Source organism: Rana temporaria, chromosome 3 (genome assembly GCF_905171775.1).
Source record: "Rana temporaria chromosome 3, aRanTem1.1, whole genome shotgun sequence".
Lineage (NCBI taxonomy): Eukaryota > Metazoa > Chordata > Amphibia > Anura > Ranidae > Rana > Rana temporaria.
The window spans coordinates 245,207,878-245,219,603 of record NC_053491.1 but is presented as its reverse complement, the minus strand read 5'-3'; the positions used below and the strand labels follow the sequence as shown (position 1 = coordinate 245,219,603).

Genomic DNA, 11,726 nt, shown 5'->3' with positions numbered 1-11,726 from the left:
GTTCCCTACTGCGCATGCAAAGTGGGCTGGGTTTTGTGAATGGCCAAACTCAGCCAGAAGGAGAAGATACCCATCAAAACCGGGTACTCCTCTCCCCTACCCCAAAAGGTGCCAAATGTGGCAGCAGATAAGATTGCCCACCCGTGCACTAACCTGTTTGCACCATCAGCACTGCCTCCTATTGTAGTATCCACTTTGTGTGAGATTTATAAAAATAAATGCTGCAAATACCCAATTTGAGCCGAGATCGCCATCACATGACTGGCCAGATCTCTCCTTCTCTACTCAGATGCAGCGGGAATCCCCCGCTGACGTCAGTCGGGAGGGGAGATCCGGCTGGTCAACTGATCACAATCTCCACATTGAAATATATACACACACACACACACACACACGTTGGTTTTGAAACGGTCTCCTAGATTTGGATGAAAACTGGCAGGCCTTCAAGCAGGTATATTTTAAAAACCTGTTACAATACTAATTTTAAAGAAAGGCGAGCCACAGTTCGTGGAAAATTGACAGTTTTTATTGATAAAGTTACTCCTGCATCTTCTCAATGGTTTCTTCCTTGTATTTGCCCTTCTCTTTGCCAACTTGGCGAGACTTGGCCTTGCGTTCCAAGATCTTCTTGCGATCCTTGTCAAGCTTTAGCCTGGTGATCACCACCTAAGTGAAAGGGAAAAAAGTTACTAACCATGAGAACATCACACCTTTGCTTACACAATAGACTGGCCAAAATCCTAAATGAGGTTGAACAAAATGTTTTTATGGTTATGCAAGGAAATTTGGAGGGTTTCGGAACAAGAGAATGTTTGGAGCAGAAAGTATCTTCACTAAAGTCAATAGGCAACCATATGCATTAATCCACAGCAAAAAAAAAAAAAACATCTCATCCGATTTCAAACATTAAAAATAAACGTATATACAAAATTTCCCTTCACCTTCTCTCCTAAGGAGGAAAATTCCTACAAGACAGTTGGAAGAGTTCAGTTGCCTGTGCTAGAACAACTTTCCCACCCAATCATATGCAGTCCCTGGATAGTCTGACAGGCGCAACAGCTGCAAAAATATAAAATAGCCGGCAGGGGAGATTTCTCCAACACCTACACTCGTGAACAGGGGAAATATATTGATTCTTTTACTCAGTCAATGGGGCTAAATGAGAGAAATCTTAATATTTATGGCTAGCCTTAGTCTTTACATTGCACCAATATAAAACAGACACATACTCTGAAATGGATTTTCAGCTGCAGTACCTTGTTATACTGCTCATGTGTGAACAGAGAGCCTAATAGAGGGCCCCATTTAAGCTTTGCAGCACGGGAGTCAATGACAGTGCAGGTGGTTCCTCCTCTCAGCTGCTGTAGTTTTTTTTTTTTTTAAATTGGCAGAAGCTCTGCCCACACAGCCAGGTCATTCCATCACAGATATATGTGAATGAACTACAAGTCCAGACATCCATCACAGCAGATTGACTTGTATGGAACACAAGTATGGTACCTCAGCAGACAGCTGTAGGAAAAGCCTGCATTAGCTTGACATTGCACTCACGATCCACTGATCTTGTGTGCGATACTTTGCAGGCTCCTGTGGGAAAACAAAATGCTAATTTTTTCCCCTGCAAAAATCACACTATATTACCAAAAGTATTTGGACACCTGCCTTTACATACGCATGCACTTTAGTGGCATCCCAGTCTTAGTCCGTAGGGTTCAATATTGATTTGGCCCACCCTTTGCAGCTTCCTTCTGGGAAGGCCGTCTACAAGGTTTAGGAGTGTGTCTATGGGAACGTTTGCCCATTATTCCAGAAGCACATTTGTGAGGTCAGGCACTGATGTGGACGAGAAGACCTTCACTCTAAATATATCCAAGGTGTTCTATTGGGTTGAGGTCTGGACGCTGCAGACCAATCAAGTTCCTCCACCCCAAACTCGCTCATCCATGTCTTTATGGACCCTTCCCTCTCCACCCAAAAAAATAAATGCCTGTTAGAAATGGCAAGAGGCTGGTGGCCCTGTTCTAAGACTTTCAGAAGATCAGAGATAATGCAGGAGAAAGCACTGGAGCATACTAGGAACCTCTGCAGTCAGTTATCTTGGGTAAGTTTAGAGAAAGTCATGTGTTGAAGCTCCCGATGACAGGCTAGGGAACTTTGCCTCACCCAATGAAGCTAAAAGACTCCAATGATAAATACTCTTATAGGTCTTCACCCACAGGGATTCTGGATTCCAGGCCTTAGTGCCTTTAGACTGTACAGAGTAAACAGCCCCAGTAAAGTTAGGCATGAAAGGCTGGGGTTACCTGTAGCAGTGGGACTGCTCCCACTTATGTACAGATAAGTTAAGACTGCGTGATGATGCAATTAGGCCCAATTGTGAGGCAATGCCTCTTTTCCTTAAAAACCCAGGCAGCTGGTGGATGAGGGTCAAATAACTGGGAAGTGACTGTAGACAGACAGTAGGAAGAGATTGGAGATCAAGGTTTCACGTAGTGCTTTTGCAAAACTGGCGCAGCAGCGTGAATGCTTTCTCTACACCGAATGCAAGAAGGTGTGGGTACTCCACCCATTAAACAATGTCAGCGCTCAGGCCTCCAGCATTACCATTTCTGCTGCAAAACTGGCGGTAGTGGAAAGTTAGAAAGCCACTCAATCGTGTAGACAGTTGCTCCTGGTGAGCAGCCCAATTGGACTACTCAAAGCTAATCTTCAAAGAAAGGGCAAAAACTACCAAAACGCTCTGGAAACCACACTTTTTAGCTTTGATCGCTATGCAATGTCCAGAAAGGCCACAAGCTTCAGATCCAAGCGAATGAAGGTCACTTTTAGGCTAGCCCTGAGGCATCCAGTTTGGTCTGGGCATTCTTAAGTCAGGCTGAGGAAAGGCTGTTATGAAGTCTCTTCTGAAGGGAATGTCATTCATTTTAATGTAAAGGCTAAATATCTGTCCCAACAGTAGTTACAGTGACATCTGTAGAGTATTTACTTTTTTAAACTAAGGGCAATGTCATCTTCATCTTGTCAAACGGCAAACTAAAAAGGTCTGTGCTGTATCAATTTGCAGCTTAGCTGCTGAGCAACCGACTCATTGCAGAACTTGAAGCTAGCTGCAGAATTGTGGGCATCAGTGGCTATTCATGTTATCCAATGCAGCTTCCAATGATCAAGACCTGGGATTTGTAGCTTCATATAAACCCTAGTCAGCTATTGCCATAATTGTAGTCACCTACAATAACCAGAGAAAATAGTTTCTGCCAATCTTTGCTACAAATATACTGGTATAGAACACGTTGCATTGGCAATCCTGTCCCTAGTGACAACTCATCAGGAACAGTATTAAAACAAGATTTACATAGCGCCAACAGTTTAAACAGCGCTTAACAACATGTATCAAGAGTCTACTTAGTGGGGAAATTTGCCCCCTGCAGATTTTGTAAGTTTGCCCACTTAAAAAGAAGGGTCTATAAATGTTATAGGTGCATTTTAAAATGATAGACAGAAATTTGATCCCCTGCTGATTTTGTATGTTTGCACGCTTACAAAGAAATGATCAGTCTAATTTTAATGGTAGGTTTATTTCAACAGCAAGAGACACCACCACAAATACCCATTAAAAAAAAAAGTTATAAATTGCTTTGCATTTTAATGAGCAAAATACATATTTGATCCCCCATCAACAAGATTTCTGGCTCCCAGGTGTCTATACAGGCAACAAGCTGAGATTAGGAGAACAAGACCCCTTTCACACTGGGGCAGTGCGGGCGTTAGCTTTAAAGCGTCGCTATTCGGCCGCTAGCGGGGTGCTTTTAACCGCTATCGGTTAACAGCCAGTGTTGCAGCCACGCTGCCCATTCATTTCAATGAATGGGAGCGTTGTATACCTGCTCGCATGTCTTTTTTCCCCCCATCCTGTAAGTGCACTGCCCCAGTGTGAAAGCACTCAGGCTTTCACATTGGGGTGGCTTGAGTGGCGCTTTACATGTACTATTTTTAGCACTAAAAACTCCGGAAAAGTGCCCCAGTGTGAAAGGAGTCTAAAAGGGAGTGCTCCTAATCACAGCTTGTTACCTGTAAGAAAGCACCTGTCCTATAGAAGCAGATTCCAAACTCTCCACCATGGCTAAGACCAAAGAGTTGTCCAAGGATGTCCGGGACATGATTGTAAACCTACACAAGACAGGAATGGGCTACAAGACCAATCGCCAAGAAACTTGGTAAGAGGGTGACAACAGTTGGTGCAATTATTCGCAAACGGAAGAGACACAAACGGTCAATCTTCCTCGGTATCGAGTTGCAGGCAAGATCTCACCTCGTGAAGTTTCAATCACGAGAATGGTGAGGAATCAGCCCAGAACTAAATGCGAGAAGCTTGTCAATGATCTTTAAGAGGAGGCTTTTTTTTTTAAGTTAGCAGCTACAAATACTGTAGCCGACTTGCGGTAATAGGGCACTTACCTGATCAGAGAGCCTGGGAATTTCGGCACCCCAGTCGTCTCTTACATCGACTCCCGGGTGCCGTCGCTGCCATTCCTGGTAAGGGAACCCAGTAGTGAAGCCTTTTGGCTTCACAACCGGGTTCCCCATTGCGCATGCACGAAGCACACTGCACTTTCTAATTGGCCCGAACTTCCAGGAGATTCAGGAGAAGAGTATTAGCAAGAGTTCCACTATTGGGTGGAACCATAATCGCCAAGAAAACTATTGGTAATTACACTGTGAAGGACTAAAATCCTGCAGCGCCTTCAAGATCCCCCTACTCAAGGCACATGTACAGGCCCATCTGAAGTTTGCTAATGAACATCTGAATGATTCAGATGAGAACTGGGTGAAAGTGTTGTGGTTCGATGAGACCAAAATCAAGCTCTTTGGCATCAACTCAATGGGAGGAAAAATGCTGTCTTTGACCCCCAAGAACACCATCCCCACCATCAAATATGGAGGTAGAAACATTATGCTTTGGGGAAGTTTTTCTGCTAAGGGGACAGGACAGCTTAACCACATGAAAGGGACGGTGGAAAGGGCCATGTACCATCAAATCTCCAGTGAGAACACACTTTCCTCAGCCATGGCATGGAAAATGGGTTATGGATGGGTATGCCAGTAGGACAATGACAAATGCACATTGCCAAGGCAACAAAGGAGCATCTCAAGAAGCACATTAGGGTCCTAGAGTGGCCTAGCCAGTCTCCAGACCTTAATCCCATAGAAAATGTGGGAGCTGAAGGTTCGAGTTGCCAAATGTCAGCCTCAAAACCTTAATGCCTTGGAGAATCTGCAAAGAGGATTGGGACAAAATCCCTCCTGAGGTGTGCAAACCTGGGGGTCAACGACAAGAAATGTCTGACCTCCGATTGGCAAAAAGGGTTTTGCCACCAAGTACCAAGTCATGTTTTGCTTAAAGGCTTCACTGCCGGGCTCCCTAACTACGAATGGCTACGGTAGCACCCAAGAGCGGATCCGAAGATCGTTTGTGCCGACATCGCGGGAACCCTGGACAGGTAGATGTCCTAATATTAAAAGTCAGCAGCTACATACTTAATTTTTCCGTGGGGACCCAGAACTCCCCTTATTTATAACTTTTAAAAAATTCTCGATATTCTGTCTCACTGTTAAAATAAACCTACCATTAAAAATTAAAGCCTGATCATTTGTCAATGGGAAAACATACAAAATCAGCAGGGGATCAAATACCGGTTTCCCCTCACTATAGTATTTGGTGGAGAAACCCTTGTCTTACCTCCTTGTGCTTGCCAACGTTTCTTATAGTTGGATACCAGGTTTGCACACATCTCAGGAGAGATTTTGGTCCACTCTTTACAGATCTTCACCAAATCCTTAAAGCGGTGTCAACACAACTCTCCCCTACAAAAAAGTAATCTATATCCACAGGGGCTCCCCAAAGAAGTACCATAAGATCTGGGATAGATGGCTGGAGGATGCCTTCACGTGCGATGGAGAATTAGACATGTTCCCACTTGGTAACTACACGCTCATGTAGCTCTGGTACCACGCAGTCTATACTTTGCAAGCACTTTCCCTCTTGATGTTTATCATGTCTATGGATGTCAATTGGATTGATTCGCAAGTGTAGTGCATGTTGCACTTATCACCCGTCTGTTCATGTATTTTCTATGCTCAAAGGTCATTTTGATTTTAAAAAAATAAAAAATTCTTAAAGCGAAGTTCCACACAAAAATAGATCCGTCTAACAGGTATTTGCTCCCACTTCCGACGATAGATCGCCGCAGATTCTGCATCAATCTACGCCTTGTCCAGACCCTCCTCCACCCCCCCGCTGTCTTCTGGGAGGCACACAGGTCCCAGAAGACAGCAGGGGCCAGTAAGGATGCGCAGCGTGAATCACGCATGCACAGTAGGGAACCAGGCTGTGAAGCTGCAAGGTTTTACTTCCCGATTCCCTTACGGAATATGCCCTGCACCAGGGAGCTGAGGGACAGATCGGCTTCGGGTGATGACATTGTGGGCTCCCTGGACAGGCAAGTGTCTTAATATTATAGCTGCAGACTTTAAATAAAAAAATAGCTCCGCTTTAAGGTTTCTTAGCTGTTGCTTAGCAAGTCAAAGTTTCAGCTCCCTCCATAAATGTTCTATAGGATTAAGGTCTAAAAACTGGATAGGCCACTCCATTACCTTAATGTGCTGCTTATTGAGCCACTCTCCTCTGTTGTCTTGGCGGTATTTTTTGGGTCATTGTCATTCTGGAAGACCCATCTTCCGTGTTCTGGCTGAGGGAAGGTTCTCATCCAAGATTTTACAATACATGGCCCTGCGCACTGGCCCCTTACTGCGGCAAAGTCAGTCTATACCTTTAGCAGAGAAATAGCCCAAAACATCATGTTTTCACCTCTGTGCTTGACTGTAGACATGGTGTTCTTAGGGTCATAGTCGGCATTTTTCTTACGCCAAACACAGCAAATCAAGGTAAAACCAAAGAGCTCAATTTTGGTCTCATCTGACCACAGCACTTTCTCCAAATCATTTATGTTCATTGGCATGATTGTACATATGCCGCCTTGAGGGGGATTCGCTGTGTTTGGAGGAAGAAAATGCCGACTATGACCCTAAAAACACCATCCCTACAGCGAAGCACAGGAGGTGGAAATATTATGCTTTGGGGCAGTTTCTCTGCTAAAAAGGTACAGACTGACTTTGCCGCATTGAGCGGCCAATGGACAGGGCAATATGTATTGCAAAATCTTGGATAAGAACCTTCTTCCCTCAGCCAGAAAACTGAAGATGATTCTTTCAGCATGACCCAAAACAAAATATGTAGAGTGGACCAAAATGCCTCCTGAGAGGTGTGTAAACTTGGTAACTACAAGAAACATCTTACCTCTGTGCTTAACTCCATTTATAACATTTGTAGCATGTGTTTTTAGGAATTTTGGTTGATGTGTTTTTTAAATGACAGAATACAGAAATTATTCTCTTAATTTCTTTGAAAGTGGGCAAACTTACAAAATCTGCAGGGGATCAAATTATTATTTTCTCCACTGTATGTTGCATGGTGTCACTCTCTCACTGAGCAAACCAGCATGGTTGAGGATCCTTTATTGCAACAACATATGCAAGGGTTGTGCAGAAAAAGAGGGAAGGTCCCAGAGACCATGGTGATTCTGCCACTGACCAGGTTTTGGCAGAATCATTAGTGCAAAGTGGCCTTAAATCTGCACTGAAATCCTGCCCAGTAAGATGTTTGGCAACAGAAGATGGACAACACTACTCTGCCATACAGAGTTGGACTACATCAGGGGGGTCACCAAACTTTCTAAACAAAGGGCCAGTTTACTGTCTTTCAGACTTTAGGTGGGCCAGACTGACCAGTGCCCCACCATTGGTAGAAGAAATTGTGCCCAATTGTTGTCAGTAGCATGAAGTATGCGCCGTTGTTTGTGCATGCAAAGTGCTGCAGTTTGGAGACCACTGGACAACGTGATCATTAATCAATTCAGTGCTTGCCAAACACACCAATAATATGTACCCAAATATATCCCAGGTCTAATTGGGAAAAAAGACCATTAGACTACCAAAGTTTCTGGAATAAGTGGAATTAAAGCAAATGGAGAACATACACTGCAACATAAGCAACTCCAGGACCTCACTAACAAATCACCACTGCACCAGCATGTCAAACCTTCAAATTATTCCTCAATTTGAATTCTTGTAACACAAGCATAGCTTTCAAAACTGAGTAGACCATAAAATCTATATCTATAGCAAAAAAACCTGACAAACTCCACTATCACTGAAAATAAATGATCAGAAGCACTGAACATACCTTGCTGGGGTGGATACCAACATGGACAGTGGTGCCGTTAGCTTTTTCACGCTGCACGCGTTCAATGTAGATGACGTATTTCTTTCTGTACACCTGGACAACTTTGCCAATTTGCTGGCCTTTGTAATGTCCGCGTACGACCTGCAAATTCAAGGAAGAGTCATTAAAGTCCAGGTTAATTAGATATCAAAATGAGAGAAAGAAGCTGTGCCATCTGTTAATGAGGTATAGCAGTCGCTCCAGTTCACATGAGTTTATCTACCTTGCAATTACAAACCCTTCATACACAGGTATGAAAAAAGTCTCAGGAGGATGGCAAGAGCTTAAGCACACTTTGCCAGTTAATTTTACAGATGTCATAAGTATCCAAACTTTAAACTAATACAAATCACAAATGCAATTTAATTATATTTGTGATGGGGTAATACAGTTTGCTGTACTTCCAATACATATTCTCACATAATGCCTGTACAGTTTCCCCCCCCCCCCCAATTTGCATACAGACAAGCTCTGTCACACTTGTAAACATCCTCACCGGTAAATTCTGTGGACCCTGTAATATCGTACCTGTACTTCATCGTCCTTGCGAATGGGCATAGACCGAACGTTGTACTTCTGCCTCAACTCCTTGGAGAGGGGAGAGGACATGATCTTTCTACGGACATGTGAGGGGGCATTGAAGTGCCTCTTGCGGTTCTTGCTTCGGTCAGAAGTGACAAATGGACTGAACTTCATGTTGCCTAAAAAGAGAAAAAAAAAAACACACATGAACTAGCCGTATGGTCGCAATGCGAAAAACACAGCAAGCTGTAACAAATGGACCTTGCAAATGGATAAAACAAGTTACACATTTTGTAAATAGAAAAATCAAATGTGTATAAAAAGAACATATTTGATAAGGCCCCCCTTTAACCATCTAAGTTTAGAGGAAAAGGCTGACAAAAGGTGGGAACACATGACATGCCATTAGAAATCATTTAAGATACAATGTCAGCTCCCTAAACAAATGCACCAGCCAGTCCCCTGTAACATATCAGTGGCCATGTCCCCTACAACCTGAATCACTGTTTAGCATTCAACATAGTCAGATACCCATGTCCCCTGCCATGCACTGTGACCATCTTCTGACCACTATGACAACTAATAAGCTTTGAAGTGATGCAAGGGGCAGCAGATGAACCATGGCATGTAGTAGGGGACATCAGCATCCGATGCTCCATGAGTGAGAAATAGGGGGGCGACCAATATTTTTTGTCAGCCGCCTTTCAGGCCGATATCAGGTGCCGATATTCTGTACATCACTGTCACCCAGATTCAGCTTGTCACTACACCACTTCTCTCAGCCTCCCCAGTGGAATCTGAGCAGGTAAACTTCCACATGCGGGCAGTGAGAGATCGACGCAACGATCTCTCTGCTCGCCTGTAGCTGTCATGAGCAGCCTTCGTGGCCCTGCTGTAGGGGTGGAACAGCAGTCCTTTGAGGCTGGTAGTGAGAGATCATCGCACTGCTGACAGATAGCGCCGCGCAGGGACAGGGGGAGAAGGTCTGACCAAAGTGACCGATACCGATTTGAAAAATGTGAATATCGCCCCCCAATTATTCAGTCAATCTCTATTAAGAAGTGCTGAACAGTGACAGTAGTCTCTTATTGCAGGACACTGCCACTTAGATTTGTTTAGGCCTCATTTAGAAAGACTGCTGCTGGCAAGAACCTAAAGAAACTAGCTCCATGCATACTGTGTAGAAACAGCCACAGCCAACCCCTATACAGTTCACTGGTCAGTGCCCCTGGGCACATCTAAGCGGTTAAATGCGATTAGAAATCTGACTGCCCCCCAATTGCAGGGATGACATTTCTAGTGACATACAAACTGCTTGCAGCAAATTGTCATGGGTATGTGGCTTTTACACGGAGTGTTGCTGTGTCCAGGTGCAGTGTTTATCCACATCTGCATGCAGCAGGTAACTTGCCTTCATATTTCTCATCTGTACAAGGCCTTATTCACGCAAAGGCTCCAATCAGGTCCGCCTGTCAGTTTTTCAGGCAGACCTGATCGGAAGGTTCCTTTTTAATGGACCAACTCGGGCCATTTTTATACTTGTGTGACCTGAAAGCTGTGCGACTTTGAGGAGACTTGATGTAATCGTTAGCCTGTGTAATCTTGGGGTCTAGGGACCTCAAGTTGCATCAAAGTTGAACCAAAGCAGTGCAAAGTCACACAGATATGAATGGCACTCATTGGAAATCGTGGGGTACAACTTGTCATGCAACTTTACAGTCCCAAGTCACACAAGTGCCATGTACAGCAAAGCACCAAACTTTACAAGAGGGTGGAAGTGTCAGAACAAGCTGATCTATATGCATATATTGGGGTGCTGTATTCTTATAACAGCCACACAGTTTTCTTTAGCTTCCAGTTTTACCAGAAACATGTGACTTCGATGCTCTCAAACACTGAAATCACCTATGATACACACACGATCAGCTGCATTGCTTGGTTAATGTGATCATTACAGACGCGTGTACGAGGAGACACCACATGCAAACATTTCCCTCCCCATAGAGTCCTACAGACAGCAGCCTTGTGTCCAGGAGCCCCACCGGTGACCCGATTGTCAGCTCTGCGGTACAAAGGACATGGTCCCCCGTGTCACTGACAGTGACCTCACACCGTCCAGGACATAAGGCGCTCCCAGTCCCGGCGAATCCTCTACTACAGGATAGAGAGCCCTCCGATCATTCTCTAAGCACGGCATTCACATTACTTCGCCAATATCTTCCCCGACAACATATCCGAGGACCCCTCTATCCATTCCCAGAGAAATAACACGGGTAGAGAGGCGTGCGGGAGAGGATGACAACGGATTATATTCCATAATGGCCCAGGAGATCCTTACCAAGCCGCACAGTCCACTATGGCCGCCGGAAAAGAGAACTAGCAGCGACTTCCGCTCCCATTAGTGGCCGCGACACTTCCCGCGAGATGACGGAGCGGCCTGTGAACCGAGACTGGGCGAGCGGGAAACAGGTAGAGACACCTAGTGGCGCCATGCGGCATTACAAGTTGAAATGCTAAGACAAAGTTGAAGGATAAGTTTACCTTTGCATAGCTCCCAACTGTTCCTGATTACAATGTCCCTCTTTCCTCCACATTTTTCTCTCATTTTGGTCTGCATATAAAATGTACTTTTTATATTTCAAAATGTATTTCCCAATGCTAAACCTTTCATCCAATTTCTATATTGTTGTTGCATTTGTAAATCCCAAAAGCCAGTATAAAGTAATAGTATTGGTAAAAAGAAAGCACTTAAAGTGATACTAAGGCTTTGTTTAAAAAATAAATAAAAATAAAATAACAAACATGTCATACTTGCCTCCACTGTGCAGCTCATTTTGCACAAAGTGGCCCCCAATCTTCCTCTTCT

At 44.2% G+C, this 11,726-nt stretch overlaps 1 protein-coding gene across 1 annotated transcript; it reads right to left on the bottom strand.

Moving 5' to 3' along the window:
* Nucleotides 1-504: 504 nt before the first annotated feature.
* RPL26L1 (ribosomal protein L26 like 1) lies at nt 505-11,305 on the bottom strand. Its single transcript, XM_040344546.1, has 4 exons — nt 11,199-11,305; nt 8,867-9,039; nt 8,300-8,440; nt 505-666 (listed from the first exon to the last, which is right to left on the bottom strand). Exons 2-4 carry the CDS (start codon nt 9,032-9,034, stop codon nt 538-540), a joined length of 438 nt encoding a protein of 145 aa, XP_040200480.1. The 5' UTR covers nt 9,035-9,039; nt 11,199-11,305; the 3' UTR covers nt 505-537.
* Between the last annotated feature and the right edge of the window lie 421 nt (nt 11,306-11,726).

Excerpts from the sequence above, each read along its gene's own strand:
- RPL26L1 (XM_040344546.1), bottom strand. The coding sequence starts at position 9,034 with ATGAAGTTCAGTCCATTTGTCACTTCTGACCGAAGCAAGAACCGCAAG. Across the intron at positions 8,441-8,866 it reads GCAAGGACGATGAAGTACAG|GTCGTACGCGGACATTACAA; the intron begins GTACGATATTAC and ends TTGAATTTGCAG. Across the intron at positions 667-8,299 it reads TTGGTATCCACCCCAGCAAG|GTGGTGATCACCAGGCTAAA; the intron begins GTATGTTCAGTG and ends CCTTTCACTTAG.